Raw genomic sequence first — 18,763 nt, forward strand, 5'->3', positions numbered from 1 at the left:
TTTTCTGACCCATCTGCTTTGTTTAAAGGGATAGTTCACCCAGATATGAAAATTCAGTCACCATTTACACAACTTAACCATCCTTCTTCTGCAAGACACAAAAAGATCATTTGGAGAAATGTTTAAACTGTTTTTGACCATTCAATGAAAATAAATGGGGTCCAAACCAACACTGGACCCCACTGACTTTTATTCTATAGACCAAAAAAAAAAAAAAACTATTTTTTTCTGTTGTATTTTTTGCCATTTGGGGAGAGAGAAAAAAAGTGAAACCGGTTCGGAATGAGAGACACGAGTGCAAGTAAATGATGACAGAATCTTTATTGTTCTCTCTTTAACAATGGCCCTGATTAATTTTTTCTTAAATGGTGTCTCACCAGTGTGACACAGGATGCTTGTTGTGTGGTTTTCCTGTAAACGGATGAGAACTGTGAGCAGTATGTACACCCATATGAGCTCACAAGATTATCACTGTTATGTTATACCCTGTCATTTTGTTACCGTCTCGCTTCAAGAGCTTACATAATGTTTAATTTGATAAGACAAAAAGAAATGTCCTCACAATAGAAATCAAAACCATCTCTTGGGTTGTTCTGATGCTAATAGCGCAGGTTCAAACCCCATCATCACCCATCATTTTTATGACATCCTCAATGATCATATGGTTGTCAAACAAACACTAAGGAGTCAGATTAGGAGGTGGAATATTTAGTGTTTCATAAGAATTAAAATAACAGCCAATGAAATGCTTAGCATGTTTTTAGTAAGATACAGAGACACACAAGGACATGAAACACTCCACTGGACAAGACAAATAAACAGACTGAGGGAACATCCACAAACATCAAGCCACATAACAACAAACACCAAAACCACACATACACACAAAACACACATGCCCACACAAATGGGCACAAAAGTAAAGCTAAAACAATATGCCAGACAAAAACATGTCACAAAACTGCACAACGGCGAGGAACACTGGGCGAAAAGGGGCCAAAAAACACTGACGAGTTTAACAGCATGGCCCAGGAAATCAACCTAAAAAGACAGAGGATGAGAAGTGATGCATGAGAAATGATAGAAGACACAATATACTGAGTTAAAAATACAGATCTTCTACATCATCTACCTTTGTACCCATTCCCATAGATGCCACTAAGTTTGCTTCCATCCTTCTGTCCTATAGAAGAAAGATTGAACATAGTGAAACTAAGCCCACTTCAGATAAACTTGTTGGTTTAACAGAAATCACATCAGTACTCACCACCATAGGAACCTTGACCCCCAGTGGTTAGCGCTGCTGCATAGCCTGTGCCTAGAAATGATCAGTCATCACACTCGCTATTAGTCAAAGGCTTGTATTCAGTCAATGATGGCTGCTAGCCATTAACATGTTAGTGGAGAAATGATCAAGACAAGTATTGAACGGCTATGTATTAAATGGTTATTAAGTACATGCTAATTTTATCCATTTTTACATTTAAATGACCTTTGCTGTCATTTAACACTCACTTAAAGCTAATATTTAGAAAATCACAAAATTAATATCCATTTTCATTTTGAGATGCCTTTTATTTATTTATTTTATTTACTCAGGCAAAATGGCACACAGTTTTAATATATCGGCCTTTGATCGGTTATCAGCCATTGCAAGAAAAGTCATTCGCATAATAGCGAAATATCAATGAATCCCTAGTGGTCATATAATAATTGGACCCATACAGGTAAACAATATTTATTGAGCAATTTTGAGTTACTTTAACTCTCCAAGTTATTAATAATGCAATTCTAACGGCCAACTAAAGTTTAAGAAACAAATATGCATTATGTTCATGCTTACTGATCTTATTATATGTGAATAAAAAAAAAAATTCTCATATTTTCACCATATTTGGCGGCTGTCTTCGTAACATCGGCGCCCAGACTGAGTTGCTCAGCACCAAAAGGATAACCAGCATCACCTGCGGGTAAACACATTTACACCTGTATTACAATCAGACAGTCCAGTTCTCTTTCTCTCTTTTTCTTACCAACTTACCATCAATCCCAGCTGCAATGACTGGTGCACTGTAAGGATTCTGGCCTACAGCTCCACCTGCACCAGTAGCAATTTGTTATAAAAGTAAGAGTGACTTAGGTATGAAATATCATAAATATATTACCTGCTAAAGGCTCCATTGCTCCACCTGTACCACCTAATAGAGACAGACCATCTTTACTTCCTTATCTGATCTTAATGATCATATTTGGTTTATTCATATACTTTATTATATTGTTTAAATCATCTTCTTTCTTTTTCTCACACAAGGCACTTTCACGTTCAAGTCAAATTCTCAGGCAAAGCATCAGCAAAGCCGGGATTTGCATGTTTCATTTGAATAACAAACATGTGTAATGCACATACCCAGACCAGTGTCTGGCCCGAGGGTTGGTATACCTCCATATGTAGTTCCATCATAACCACCAGTCTTGCCTTGAGGGCCAAGTCCAGCTGAGACCACAGGCTGGCCTCCGTAAGGCAAGGATCCGGCAGCTCCAAGCACTCCACCAGCCCCTTTAGACAAACCAGAGGCATGACAGGATCAAGCAACCACAACAAATAAGGCATAACTAGACAAAGAAGAACACACGTACATTGGCTTGACAAAACACTGATCATTTGAGCATATATATATATATATATATATATATATTATATATATATATATACATACATACATACAGGTGCTGGTCATAAAATTAGAATATCATCAAAAAGTTGATTTATTTCAAGAATTCAACTTAACAGGTGAAACTAATATATTAATGTTACATGCAAAGTGAGATATTTCAAGCCTTTATTTGTTATAATTTTGATGATTATGGCTTACAGCTTATGAAACCCACAAAATCAAAATCCCAGAAAATTAGAATATTACATGAAATCACACAGTAATTACACAGTAATACCATGGTCATTGAACCAGTTTTGGTTCTTTTGGCAGTGTGGGCAGGTGCAAATCCTGCTGGAAAATGAAGGAAGCATGAAGTGCTCTGAAAATGTCCTGGTAAACGGCTGCGTTGACTCTGGATTTAATAAAGCACAGTGGACCAAAGTCCTCTTTTCTGATGAGAGCAAATTTTGCATCTCATTTGCAACTCCAGCCGATGACATGGCTCCCCAAACCAACAGAGACTGTGGAAACTTCACACTGGACTTCAAGCATCTTGGATTGTGTGCCTCTCTTCCTCCAGACTCTGGGAGCTTGGTTTCCAAATGAGATGCAAAATTTGCTCTCATCAGAAAAGAGGACTTTGGTCCACTGTGCTTTATTAAATCCAGAGTCAACGCAGCCGTCCAGGACATTTTCAGAGCACTTCATGCTTCCTTCATTTTCCAGCAGGATTTGCACCTGCCCACACTGCCAAAAGAACCAAAACTGGTTCAATGACCATGGTATTACTGTGTAATTACTGTGTGATTTCATTTAATATTCTAATTTTCTGGGATTTTGATTTTGTGGGTTTCATAAGCTGTAAGCCATAATCATCAAAATTATAACAAATAAAGGCTTGAAATATCTCACTTTGCATGTAATGAGTCCATATAATATATTAGTTTCACCTGTTAAGTTGAATTCTTGAAATAAATCAACTTTTTGATAATATTCTAATTTTATGACCAGCACCTGTGTGTATATATATATATTTTGAATCGGTCCAGCTTTCCAGCATTAAATTGATGCAGTTATTTTGAATCCTGAAAAAATATTATCACGTTATACACAAAAATATTAGGCAGCACAACTGGTTTCAACATTGATAATAATAAGAAATATTCATTGAGCAGCAAATCAGCATATTAGAATGATTTCCGAAGGATCATGTGACACTGAAGACTGGAAAACATGACAAGAATAAAATATATTAAAAAATATTTTAAAATAGAAAACAGTTATTTCAAATTGTAGTATAATTTCACAATATCACTGTATAATAATTGGAGCCTTGGTGAGCATAATAGACTTTTTTCAGAAACATTAAAAGACCCCAAACTTTTGAATGGTAGTGTAAATAGTGTGTTTAAATTAATTAGATTGAATTGAATAAATCTCATTTTTGATGAATTGCCAAAGTAAATTTTGGATGCTGAGTCTTCTGTTGTCTTTTTTCTTACCGTACTTTCTAGACTTGGCATCAGTACCCAGACCGGGGTTCACCATCATCCCTGGACCTCCGAGGCCTCCAGCTCCAAAACCTGCAAGAGCAGACATCGTGAGTTCACTTCTCATGCCGAGGATGCTGCTTCTAGTTAACACTTGCTTTACCATTCCTGTATTCCAGTATTCTAGTAGAAAATTACAGTCTTGAGCATGCAATTACCTTACTAGTATAAAAAACATGTACAAAGGCAACATCTGCTCTCTCTAGTGGTTAAGCTATTGCAGTTCAGATACTTCAGTTACCCAGATTAAGCTTGATGAGGTTATTTTCTACAATCTTGAGTAAAATAATATTGCGTATAATCACAGGACAGAGTGAATTAAACACTCGATCCCGTGTTGACATTATTGTAGGTGTTTTGAATCTCTCTTCAGTGTGAATGCGATGTTGTTGGTTAGACTAACAACCTTCAGCCTTACCAGCTGCACCATTCAGGCCAATATTATCAGCTAACATTGATGGGTAGACAGGTCCTGTAACATAATTATAATTGTCACTCAATTATAATTATGCCTATATGTTAGTGTGACATTAGGACACTCTCGTAACAGTCCAGTCTGACTCACCTCCCCCGTAACCGTCGGCCGCGCCATAAACATCACTGCCGTATCCATTACCGTAGCCTGATGAGAAAACAATATTCAACTCAACACTCAGTGCTGGAAAACAATGATAAAGTGTTAAAGTAACACAGGAAGCACCTCTGTGTTTCCTCAGTCAAACTCAACCACTTTGCAACCAAGATGATTCGGAAAATAATGAGTGTGAAATTTTGGGTGTTTCTTGCACAAACAAGCATGCACATGTTTCTGCAAGCAACCAAACGCAGAGGTCTTAGAGGGACACTTTGCCTCTAGAGCGGCTCTTGGCTTTCTGCTGAACCAGCAGGCTGATGATCCCAACACACTCTGGGCTTAATGCATCAGTGCACCAATATATGATTTTACAAATAGATTCACTTGAGTACTAACAGAGACAAGAACAGTTATCAGAAGAGACACCTGGACGTTGTTTAAATTGTCTACATAGGGGGAAAAGACAGTAGTTGTCACATTTGTGTTTTACTACAGTAAATATTTTAGGGCATTATAGAGTACATACAAGTTGTCACAAATGGAAGCCTACCAGAACATTTTAAACAGGGAAATTATGAAATGTAAAACCATTCATGAAAGAGTAAAAATGTAAAGGTGACACAAAGTGACAATTTGCCTCAATACAAATGTGACATGCGCTGTTTACACAATACTATAGAAAACATAAGATGATATTGGAATTTTAGTGTCAATAATTTGTATTTGAACTGTTGGAAACCACCATACACTACTGTTAAAAAGTCTGGGGTCTGTAAGATTGTTTATTGTTTTTAAAAAAGTCTCTAATGCTCACCAAGGCTGCATTTATTTGATCAGTAAAACAGTAATATTGTGAAATATCACCATTTAAAATAACTATTTTCTATTTGAATATATTTTAAAGTGTAATTTATTCCTGTGATGGCAAATCTGAATATTCAGCATCATTACTCCAGTCTTCAGTGTCACATGATCATTCAGAAATCATTCCAATATGACGATTTGCTGATCAAGAAACGTTTATTATTATTATCAATGTTGAAAACAGTTGTGCTGCTTAATATTTTTTTTGGAAATCATGACTTTTTTTCAGGATTATTTTAAAGAATAGAAAGTTCAAAAGAGCAGCAGTGATTTGAAATAGAAATATTTTGTAACATAACACATCTTTACTGTCACTTTGATTATTTGAATGTGTATTTATATAGCCAGCCCTTGTGGCAACTTCCCAGTGTGACAACTAGCCCCGGTCTCCTCTATATAATGAAGAAATGCACATTACTTACCCATTTGCTTTCCTGCCCTAACTCCCTGTGGATATCCACCAACCCCAAGACCTGCATCAACAATAAAAGTAAAAAAGTTAGCTGTTACCAAAATATGAATATACTATAGCATATATTTATGATAATGTGCCTTCTGGGAAATAAACAATATTTTACAATTTCTACATACCTGCTCCATAACCGTCAGAAAAACCAGCTCCAAGATAGCCAGCAGCACCAAGGCCGTACCCTGTGGACAAAACATGATAACTGTGAAACTGTGACCACTAGTATTTATATGTATATTATATATATATATATACTTTAATAAAAATCACAGTTGTCACAGAATCCTGTGATCATTCAGGGGCCTGTGGGTCAGAATAATCATGCAAGATACTTCACAGTGTGACTAGTCCATACATATGGCCTGTGGGAGAAAAATAATGCAGCATGCAGACACACATCAGCACAGATGTAGATATAAAGATAAAGGCTCATGTGAAGCATATAAAAAGAAAAGTGAACAGAAAAGAGAACAGCCCCAAGAAATAGATGCGCACGCGCGCACACACACACTGAAGAGCTGTTCTAGAGAAAAGCACTTATTCATAGACCTGCAGCTGCAATGAGTCCATGATGAGGGGTGGATTTTCCAGTCCGCAATCACTAACACTCTAATGTGTCATAGGCCATATTTCCCTTTCATTCAATGGCGGTTTGAGTACGGTATTGATTTTAGACTGGGGAAAACACCACCTCATGACATGCATTCAGCCATAAACCGGTGACATTTTAATATGGAAGACGTTTACCCTTATTGGATGGCTTGGTGCCCTGTCGGCTGGGCAAAACTGCTCCTGTATTGTATCACAACAGTGGTTTATCTCAACACTGGGAGTCTAACATAGTTCCTATCATCTATGCAATATCTTTTTTTATGCATTGCCTTTCCATCTCCCTTTACTTTCAATGCACATTGTAAATCACATTTATTTACAGGAACTTTTAACCGATACTCAATTTGTAGAACAGATAGTTTCTATGCTACTGAGGCGATAAAAACTTGCTTTATTGACAAATACAGTGAAGGCTTTACCGTTGTTTATAACTCCTTGTCCATTAGACATATCTGCTGCTGGACCATAGCCTAGAGATTACAACAGTAGTTACCTACAGGATCATCTATTGATCATTTGGTTCATAGACATCTACACAGAGAAGTTTTACGTTTTTAAATGTATTTATTTTTAAGAAACTGAATGCTTTTATTTAGTAAAGACACATTAAATTGATCAGAGAGTGACAGTAAAGACATTAATAGTGTTACAAAACATTTCTATAATAAAAACTCATTTTTGAACTCTCTATTCGTAAAAGAATCTGATAAAAGCAACAAATCATGTTTTCAAAAAAAATATTAAGCAGCAAATCTGTTTTCAAAATTGATAATAATAATAAATGTTTAAGCATCAAATCAGCATATTAGAATGATTTCTGAAGGATCATGTGATCCTGAAGACAAGAGTCATGATGCTGAAAATTTAGCTTTGCCATCACATTACATTTAAAAATATATTAGTATAGAAAAGTGTTATTTTAAATTGAAATAAAATGTAACAATATTACCGTGTTTTGTTCGAATAAATGCTTGATATGCCTTGGTAAGCATAAGACTTTAAACAAAATTTTTACCGGCCCTAAACATTTGAACGTTATTGTACAAAGAAAATATTTTAAATGTTCTAAAATCTGATGTGCTCTGATTGGCATTAATTCAGGTAAATGCTATAAGCTGATGGAGTGCGTTTACCCTTAATTTGAGCCCTCAGTCCATTGGTCACTCCTGGTCTTGAGGGGAAACCTATGGACCGCAGCTACAGTTACTATGTACCAGTCCCACATAAAACTCCCAAATACTCAAAATTTATCCTTGCTTGAACTGTGAACTAACTATACTGTACATATTTGACCATTTACTACAACTATCATATTAAAACACAGAGGCTACAGTAATTAATATCATGCAAAAACCAAGTCACACATACATCTGGGATGAGGTTTACCATTGGTTATTGCACCCTGTCCATTAGGGACCCCTCCGTGACCATAACCTAAACAGCACAACACCAGTTAACGTTCGCTAACAAGATACTATCAACACAGCAGCTGCCAATGATGCAATAGCATAGAGAGATGGTCTGCAGGAGAAACATCAAAGAAAATCAACACATTTCAAGGCATAGTGAGGTAACAGAGAGAAATATACCACCCAAAAAAGTAATTTGTGCTTATTTTCATGGGATTCATGGGCCATCAGTGCACCATGCAGTGCAAATGGCTTAAATACTGTAAACAAAAATTCAGAACAGCAGATTTAAAAAGCTATAAAAAGCATGAAAGTCACACATGGAAGTACTGAGGTTTACCATTGGCCCTCTCTCCCTGTGACACGAGCTGGCCACCTGTAGGCCCAGCACCTGTGAATACAGACATATCAGCAGGAAGCAATGATTTCAAGGGTTAGGAAGATAAAAAAGCAACATAATGCAAATTGCACTTAGTAACTTGACAAAGATCAAGTTGAAGCAGCATGATTTCTGGTTTTTCAAACACCTAAGTTGCATAGGACATTGATTCTGGATTTGACAAAGATCACTAATACTAGTTGTACTAGTAACACTAGTACAACAGGATATCTCTATTGTGTCACGGCCGCGGGACAAGATACAGAACGCAACGATGGAAGAACACAACAGAAACTCTTCCACATACAACAACAACACAGACACAACAATGACACTGAATGGAACTGTACAATCCTGCTTTCTAGGTCTAATCAACCTTATTATTGTCATAATAGCAGGCAAAAACAGTATGTTATGCTGCTTGATGTTGCAGACTGGTATTTGTTATCAATTTAATTGTAACACTTTATAATAAGGTTTCATTTGTTAACATGACCTAAAAAATAGCAATACTACAACATTTCTGAATCTTTGTTAGCCTAATGTTAATATCAACATTTACGAATACATATTTTAAGATTTTTTTAACATTATTTAATGCACCGGGAACTAACATGAACATTAATATTTTTTATTAACTAACATTAACAACAGTTAATAAATGCATGTTTATGTTAGCAAATGCATTAAATAATGTTCATAAATGAGACTTAATTGTAAAGTAATCATAATTGAATTTATTATAATAAAAAAATATTTTTTATAGCTTACTGCACTTTGTTATTCCTAGTTATTTACCCATAGTGGCTAATGAACTGGAAGCCTTGTACATTCACAGGAAATAGCTTACTTCTGCGTTGAAAAATAAGGTGGATATTTTGACATCTGACTTGAAAAATGTTGTTGAATTTTGTATAACTTATTATTTATTATAAATTATTGTGATGAGTTATGTTATCATGACTTCTTGATCAAATCAATGTTCACAGTGTTGGTTCAGTGCTATCTGAAACGGGTTTATCCAGAGGGGGAACAAGGACTTACAGGACCTACTGTTAAGTTATTGTTGTTGATGAGCAAGTGAGAACACACACACACACACACACACATACATATATATATATATATATACACGTGTGTGTGTGTGTGTGTGTGTGTGCTCTTGTTTATGTGATTTATGAGGACACAAATTTGTATAATGAGTGTATAATGTGTATTACAACTTAAATGTGGTTTATGAGGACATTTCATGAGTCCTCATAATTCAAATAGCTTAAACATAAAAAAAACAATGTTTAATAAAAAATGTAAAAATGCAGAATGTTTCCTGCGATGGGTTTAGGGATAGGGGCAGTGTAAGGGGATAGAATATACAGTTTGTACAGTATAAAAAAACGCCTATGGAATGTCCTCACAAATATAGCAAAACAAACTTGTTTGTTTGTGCGCGTGAGAGTGAGTGTGTGTGTGTGTGTGTGTGTGTGTGTGTGTGTGTGTGTGTGTGTGTGTGTGTGTGTGTGTGTGTGTGTGTTTTGTATGGGAAGCATTTGATTCAGGCCTGCAATACCTGCCGATTCAAACATCTCTGTTAATGTTTCCTCCAATTGTTTTTGCATAGGCAAAATAATATGTCCACTGCAGGCTGGACAACAAAACTGAACTTTAAAACTGAAACCTGAACCTGAGAATCTAGATCAGAGGTATTCTACCCCGCTCCTGGAGACCTCTGTCCTGCAAAGTTTATTTCGAACACACCTGTCTGTTATTTTCAACCACGGTCCTTGGTTAGCTGGTTCAGGTGTGTTTGGTTGGAGCTAAACTCTGCAGGACAGTGGGTTTTCAAGATCAAGATTGAAGACCTCTGATGATGAGTCCTTTTTATGCTCTTTCTAAACCTTCAAAAATAGCAGCACAGAGACAGGGGAGTCAGGCCCAAACGTCAACAACACAAGCCAATAAATGCTTTAAATGAGCATGAAAGGACAATAAAACAATATGATTGAAGACAAATCTCCTCATTACAAATCAGAAAATCGAGATCCACACCTAGTCGAGCAGAAACACCTACCATATCATAAAAATCTGAATAAGCTTCGAATCAACCCAGAATGCTAATTACAGATCCTATTGCAAAGCACACACAATATTACTGCAATTAAACAAACAAACAAACAAAGTGGCTCAAATATTCCAGCAAGACTTGTCATAGCAACGTTTTCTTATGGTAAACATTTAGATTGTGCACATATAACACTTACAAACCGACTGCACCTATGACAAATACGATGTGCAAAGAAACAACCATCCACAACCACCTAATAGCCTACCTGATAACACGCACGCATACACTGGCACATCCACCACAACATGTGACCAGCGTCACTTTTTCCAAAGCACTAAATTACTTTTGATAGGTTGGAGCATGCTTTCAAGCATATAGTTAAACGATCATAAAAGTATATAAATGATTCTGAAAACAATTAAGTGTCGACAAACGCAATGCAAATTAATCAATCACATCTTCGGTTTTACCGGGTTGCAGCGAACCTCAGTGGCACATAATGGTACTGCAGTCAACAACTGAAAACATTTTTTTTTTGCTCAGGCTACTTCATTCAGCATTTAAAACTTAAAGGGATAGTTCACTTTAAAATTAAAATTCTGTCATCATTTACTCACCCTCAAGTTGTTTCAAACCTGTATTAATTTATTTCTTCTGCTGAACACAAAGAAAGATATTTTGAAGAATGTCAGTAACCAAACAGTAGTCTGTACCCATTGACTTCCATAGTAGGAAAAAAAAATACTATGGAAGTCAATGGGTACAGTCTACTGTTTGGTTACTGACATTCTTCAAAAATCTTTCTTTGTGTTCAGCAGAAGAAATAAAATTAATACAGGTTTGAAACAACTTGAGGGTGAGTAAATGATGACAGAATTTTAATTTTAAAGTGAACTATCCAGCAGCTTATTAAAAGGCACTAAAAGTAATATTTAATGTATTCAATACCTAATTATTTGATCATTTAGGTCATGCAATGCATAACATGCAATGTCAAAAGATTACATTAGAAATAGGCTGATCTTATATGCAATATTTTTTGCACATTTATGAACTTCACATTTATTAAAGGGATAGTGCACCCTGTCATTAATCACTCACCATCATGTTGTCCCAAACTTGTAAGATTTTCATTCATCTTTGGGACACAATTGAAGATCTTTTTGATGCAATCTGAGAGCTTTCTGTCCCTCCATTGACAGCTATACGCAACTAAAACTTTGACTCCTTAAAAAGTTCATAAAGAGATCGTAAAACTAATCCATAAAAATTGAAAGGTTTAGTCCAAATTTCTGAAGAGACATGATTGCTTTATATGATAAACAGTCTGAATTAAGGCGTTTATTCACATATAAACATTGATCAGCATGACAGCAAACATAAAGAGAAGCTCAACCGAACCTGCTTGACGCGCGAGCACCATAGACCGTAAAAGAAATGGACACAGCGACCCCATTGGATTCAGGATTCATTCAACGAAGACAAGTGAAGTCAATTCGCCTTTGGCTAAGCCACACCCTGTGACCAATCACAGCGCAGCCAAGAACGAGCTCCCACAGAGGTCCGACACTTTTTCACAGCGCTCCATTGACTTTAACACAGGCGTCTCGAATATTTTTGGTCTCGGCAGGCTATACCGTCGTAGTTTTATCAAAAATATGGTTAAACGTTGTGCCTGGGGCATTTGTAACACAGATACGCGTTTCCCAGAGAGGTTGGAGGGGGGTGTCCGTTTTTTTCCCTTCCCAAAACCGAAGTCAAATCCTGACAAGTGTCGTCTTTGGATTAAACTGTGTGGACGTCCTTCACAGTCAGCGAAACCCCTCAAGATCGACAAGCACACTTTTGTGTGCTCTATTTTTGCTTTTAACCTTAGGCTACTGTGAAGTTATACTAGTTAGACAGTTTTATGCTGTTTTAGATTATGATTTCGGTTCTCTACCCTAATTGTTGATACGCTAGCACACGCTACTAATAAATACAACTTTATACTCGCGTAGTCCGTTTGCTTTGTAATAACGACTATAGAAGTGAATAGAGACCTACCCAGCTTTGCATGAACAGTGTTGCTCCTTGATATTGTTAGTCACAGCCTCCGTCTCGATTATATGCGGTGGTTCATTTTTTGACTGTGACCGTTATGCTTTTGCCTCTATTTGGATGCCTTGTTGTTGCTTGCGTTTCACTGGTATGTCTTGAATATAGCCTTCGAACGCATATTGCAGCCCCTTTTCATGGACAAGTTAACTTAGGGGGGGGCGGGGCTTAGCCAAAGGTGAATTAGAAGTACGCACTTCCTGATGGCCGAGCGTACTGCGCAGACTCAAACTGAGCTTGATGACAACGTAGATGTGACGTGAGCAACCTGTCTGACAATTGCAAGTCTTCTAATAGCTGTGCCAAGAGAAATCTGAATCACCCACCGAATCTTGCAGAGACGGCGAGCGTGAACAGGAGCAACTTTTGGTAAGTATTCTGATTAATTATTTCGTCATTTTGCATAGTATTTATTTATTTACTTTATGCCTCCACGTCCCCTCGATTGCCTCATGGACAGTAAAAGATTCCCTGCGAGTTTCTCCTCCTGTCTATACGGTAATCTCTCTACTGTGCGACAGAGAGTCGTGTGGTTATGACGCAATCGATAGCTTATTTTTACAAAAACTGCTTCTACGGGGCCATAACGTAAGATCCAAGGCAATGGAGCATTTTATACATTTTCGTGTTTCTTTAGAAATAAACAATGGACACATGGAGTCTTTAAACGCCTCAGATGTAAAGTTATTCGCTGTCAAAGTGACGCCAAAATGAATGGGAGTCAATGGAATGCTAACAGCAGGTGATGTTCTGCTAATCAATGGCACAATGGCTCTTGCGGAAGCTGCATGCTGCGTAACAAGAATGAACCTCATTGGTTCTCTTACGTCAAGCGAACATGCTTGAGATTCTGTTTACCACAACTGATGTGTGAGTTGATGAATGTTTATATGTGAATAAAAGTTTAAATTAAATTAAATTAAATCTGCGATTTGGAGCAACATTTTTTACTAAACCGCTAAATTCATATGGATTAGTTTTACAATCTCTTTATTGACTTTGTTAAGCGTCAAAGTGGTAGTTGTGCAGCTGTCAATAGAGGGACAGAAAGCTCTCATTTCATCAAAAAATATTTTAATTTGTGTTCCGAAGATGAATGAAAGTCTTACGGGTTTGGAACAACATGAGGGTGAGTATGACAGAATTTTCATATTTGGGTGAACTAACCTTTAAAATATATATGTTAGTTAAAACATTGGCCTATATTTTTCTTTTTTCAGTTTTGGTGAATGTATCTAATTAAAATAATAGTTTTCAACTGTAGTTGTTGAATTCATTAAAATAATTTGGGTTACCCTGAGGGGTTAATGGTCCCCCCTTCAAAAGACCCTAAATTGCAGAATAACTTTGTTATGAAATGCCACAAGGGTTCAAATAAACACAAATTTGCTGCACCTAAAGTATTTAGAAATACTGCTGTATCATTCATGAGTGAAACATTTTTTTCTAGCATCTGGTGACAAATTTTCACTTTATCACATTACTGCAGAAATCTGAAAAAAAGAAAATATTATTTGAACAAAAAGATCCAACCGCTTCCTGAAATAAAGCTGGTCAGTTGCTGTAGCAGCCTCAGTAAATGACGAAACATTGTTCAGACACCTGAGTTTACAAACATTTTCATAATGCTCTAACAGGGAGAGTTTACATACCGCGTCCAGCGCCGGTGTATCCTCCTGCACCGTAACCTGGCAACAAGACAAGAGAGATGTCAAGGTTACAGAAAGAAGAAATAAATGCCTGTTTAGTGGAAGCTGACACATAAACTCCCACTCTCACACGACTTCATCAAAAATATGACACTTAATCATGGCAAATGGACGGCATATATCACTATGTGTGAAATATTTTAATCACAGTGCAAGGTTAAATTGTGATTGATTGGTTAGATCAGATCCAATCTGCTACACAACGTTTGGGTCGGACAATGATGGCATTAAACTGGAATGTGTCATATAATGTTTATTGATTTTTGGGATGTTATGGTGCGCACACTCACCAAGCTGTGCTCCATAACCATTACTGGTATAACCTAGAATGTGTCAAAATCAAACAGGAAATAAGTCTGGTGCAAGAGGAATTATGTATCCTGAATGCAAAGCAAATGAGCAGCTCTCACCTCTTCCTCCAAGCTTCCCTGCTGGATAACCCAAGGCTGCTCCCAGCCCGTTGCCTAGGCCATACCCTGTTCCGAGTCCCATCCCGGCAGCTCCAAGGCCGGTTCCCAGGCCGGTTCCATGTCCGGTTCCATATCCAGTTCCAAGGTTTGAGGCTAAGACCAAAATAGTAGGACCATGGTGATGAATGCAAGAATAAGAAATGGTTATTTAGGAATGACAGTTTTACCTCCTCCATAACCGAGTGTTCCATATCCTTGTTTCAGGCCTCCTCTGATCGCAGTGGGTCTGTACGCTCCCCCTAACAGATACCATGATCATTACACATACACACACTACACACACATTGAGCCATATGCATAATAACCCAGGCTATTGCACACACACATGCTGGCATGCATTTTACACTACCGTTCAAAAGTTTGGGGTCAGTACGCATAAGAAACTTCTTTCAAAATGTCCAAAAATCTTACCAACCCCAAGCTTTTGAAAGGTATGTGTGCACAAAATGAAAGAGAAGAGTAGATTAATTCACCTCCAAGATAACGGCCAGCTGTTTGGGGGGAAAAAAAAGTATGTTTGACAGAATCCAAAAGACTAACAATCACAGTTTATAAATAAACACCATAGTAAACTGTCTCATTGGCTCTCCTTTTCAAAATCAGTTCTATGTTTTCATTTCATCTCAGCTTGATCAGAGGTTGATGGACTCACCACCTGTATTTCCCAGCCTGCCCGCCCCATAGCCACGGGCTCCGAGAATACCAGCCACTGGACATAGGACAGTACAGAAAATGGAAGAAAGAAAGTAAGATAAGGTAACTGACATAAGCAAATTGCTAATTGGATTCAACAGCATCCATCAGATTCAGGCAGACAGACTTACCTCCGGTCTTTGCACCGATACCAGGACCTACAAAGAAGTAAGGATTGGTAATGAAACTCATTATCTGATGTAATGCTCTGACCTCTAACCCTCTGTAATATCTCAAAGATACACCACATACAGAAATGAATTTTTTTTTAATATACCTCGATTCGCCAATCTTCCCAGGGCTCCGGTCTGTGGCCTAACTCCTTTAAAACAATGGGAATAAAAACTGTGTAAATGCATTGAGCCTAGAAATAAAGAATAACCATATATTTTTTGGGCATTTACCATGAATACATATTTGTCATAAATCATAAATACATATTTGTGGCACATGAATATGATATCAATGTGCCAATGTATTACAATCTGATAACATTATTGTTATGTACTATCACAATATGATTTTTAAAGGCAGGGTCATGAAGGTCGTAAAGCTGTGGCAGGTCTAAAAAAAAAGGTGGTCAAATAGATTTCGGGACTCTTCCCGATGCATATGTTATGTGTGTGGCGTACAAAGCGTGACTCTTTTTGTCTTCTCTTTGAGACTCCTGTTTGAATTCTTAGAATCGGCCTATAAAACTTCCATGGTTGAGAAACGGTGCCATCTAATAAGAGATTAGCAGTGCGAATTTGCACCCTCTCCACATTTTTGGAACAGGCCTCCATTGATGCTCATACACTGTAGGACAAAATGGACTGACAGGAGGTCGACAAATTTTGACCACCGCTGTCACCTGTAGGCCCAAGGTTTTGATCTTCAGACATGAAATACGGGCGTTCAAGCTGCGGTCAGGTTTATGGAGGCTGGAGCGGATCCTGCGAACTCAGACACGTCAAGCCGTGACTCACTTCCAGAGGTTTTTTTCTCTCTCTATTTATCAGAGCTTTCATACATTTAACATACAGTTGTTGTGTGCATTTCATGCCGTCATTTTCCAGACACCTTTTAGTCTGAGGAACAAACATCCTTGACTGTTGGCTAAACATTTGATGACATAATACCATCATATAACAGTATCATGCCGACTGAGATAACAGTGAGTCCTATTAAGAGTGGTCCAGACTATACATTGTCTGTCAAATATGGATATATACCATTTGATAGTCTAGTCAAAGTGAAAACAAGTAGAAAGATCTGTCACACACTTTTGATCTGTCAAACAGCTACTTTTCTCATTGTTTGGGTATTTCCAAGAAAAGCAGCACAAGCACTTAATTTACAAGGACTGATTCACCAGACATCAGTGAAGTGTTTTCAAGCATAGTCATCATAAGACTGGCAATATTTTATGAAGAAAAGGATTAACCTAACCCTTTCTAAACCAATTTTTTTTTAATGTTTAGTTAATTTTTATAGTTTTATATAATGTTGGCTTTGAGTGTTATATTTTTAAATATATGTTTAGCACACAGTAAAAAGCTACAGAAAGGCTAAACTTTTAACTTCTTAAATCTCAATAAAAATTCCAGTCCATATGATGTGGTTAAAAAAAGGTTAGTGTTACTTTTGTTCAGCGATCCAACTTTGTTTTTTTCTGAATATTTTGTTTCAAATGGTATGCAAACTGATCTCAGTTATCCAGCATTGCGACAAAATATAGTGACATTAGTGGGTGAGACAAAAGGGTGTTAAAGTGTAATTGCAATTATATAGAATATATATATATACATAATTCCTTGTTTCTTTTGATTTTAGTTTAATAGACCTTTTCATGCATATTTACATTTTATTACCAAACCGTTTGTCCAGACTGTTAGACATTCAAAGTGATATTCAGAGAGCAAATGCATTGAACAAAGGTCTCTCCACATATGTTGCTGTGCTATACAGTGCCAGTTGAAATAAAAACATATCAGCAACCAAAACCACACATCATATTTGAAGCCGATTAAGGGTCTCCCTCAAAGGCACAAAACCGTAAAACCTCTGTGTTACCAGACCGATTCTTTTCCATTATAAGTAGTCCCATTTCAAGTTAATCTGGTTTAATTTTCAGTCATACTTACAATGATTTGACCCCGTGTGTGCTCAAATATCATAGCAAACCCCTTTCTTCCCACTCCCGCATTCACAAATTCTCATCGTTTCTATATCCTTCCACCCACACTCTAAAAAATTATTTACATGATATGCTATCACAACATTTTTTCTTTCATCAAATCAACTTAGATAATTTATGTGGTTCAGATAACGTAATATTTTGAGTTTCTGTTGATTAAACCAATCTCGTAACAACTCAATTTTTTTATTTCAATTAACTTATAAGGCAACCAAGTTACTTACTTTTTTAAGTTAAAGCAACAATGATTTTTTACAGTGCACCCTCAAGCCTCTTCAACAAGCACTTCAGAAGACGCATCTAACTTACCTCCTTGTATGGTGTTCTGTACCAGCCACAGGACCAGTGAGGTCTGCAGGAGCGCCCGGACCAGCATGTTGGCAGACAGACTGACAGACAGAGAGACAGACTTGGTGACAGCGGACAGTCAGAAATGCACACAGGTGAAGTGAGAGTCAAGCAGCCTTAGTTGAAAGCAGCACCACTGGCCAATCTGCCCGTCTGGCCTTTATTTATTCTCTGGAAGCCCTTGTCTTTCCTCTGACCAGCCCTGCCCTCTGCCTTGCTATTGGGCACCCCTGACCAAATCACCTGCCCTTCCTCCCTTTCTTTCACACCTCGTCCCATTCTACCTCCTTTCCTCATGCTCTACCAAGCCTGAAGAAGACAGCCAGCCTCATCCAGATGTTTATTGTGATATGCCCCTATATGTGGTGCCTAAGGTAGTCACATATTTTCTAAGGTTAAACTTTATTTCAATGGCCCACTTTACACATTTTACTAATTAGTAACTTTGCAACTACATGTCAACTAACTCTCATTAAAGTATTAGACTATTGAGTTAGAGTTAGAGGGACCATCAAAATAAAGTTTTAGCAGATATTAAGCAGACAGTAATAAATGAGAGTTAGTTGACATGTTGCAAAGTTACTTATAGTTAGTAAAATGTCTAAAGTGGACCATTGAAATAAAGGGGTTCAATTTCCTAATATTGACCATAGTCCATGGCAAGGATGTCTATCAGCTCATGAAAGCCATC

The 18,763-nt window shown here is 37.2% G+C and overlaps 1 protein-coding gene across 15 annotated transcripts; it reads right to left on the reverse strand.

Moving 5' to 3' along the window:
• Positions 1-303: 303 nt before the first annotated feature.
• On the reverse strand, positions 304-18,216 carry LOC306995720 (uncharacterized protein). Of its 15 annotated transcripts, none has more exons than XM_079607555.1 (26): positions 18,034-18,216; positions 15,823-15,867; positions 15,677-15,703; positions 15,505-15,561; positions 15,326-15,343; positions 15,020-15,091; positions 14,793-14,945; positions 14,673-14,705; positions 14,326-14,361; positions 8,476-8,526; positions 8,113-8,160; positions 7,860-7,910; positions 7,146-7,196; positions 6,862-6,906; positions 6,237-6,296; positions 6,068-6,118; positions 4,773-4,829; positions 4,626-4,679; positions 4,160-4,240; positions 2,441-2,557; positions 2,166-2,198; positions 2,042-2,098; positions 1,890-1,964; positions 1,268-1,318; positions 1,133-1,183; positions 304-1,041 (listed from the first exon to the last, which is right to left on the reverse strand). In XM_079607555.1, exons 1-26 carry the CDS (start codon positions 18,098-18,100, stop codon positions 1,037-1,039), a joined length of 1,446 nt encoding a protein of 481 aa, XP_079463681.1. In that variant the 5' UTR covers positions 18,101-18,216; the 3' UTR covers positions 304-1,036. The 15 variants fall into 15 exon arrangements, with proteins under 15 accessions (XP_079463681.1, XP_079463679.1, XP_079463680.1 ...); XM_079607553.1 differs by having other exon boundaries at positions 2,408-2,557; XM_079607554.1 differs by having other exon boundaries at positions 8,095-8,160.
• Positions 18,217-18,763: the final 547 nt, after the last annotated feature.

This window comes from Phoxinus phoxinus (genome assembly GCF_949152265.1).
Source record: "Phoxinus phoxinus genome assembly, chromosome: 1".
NCBI lineage: Eukaryota > Metazoa > Chordata > Actinopteri > Cypriniformes > Leuciscidae > Phoxinus > Phoxinus phoxinus.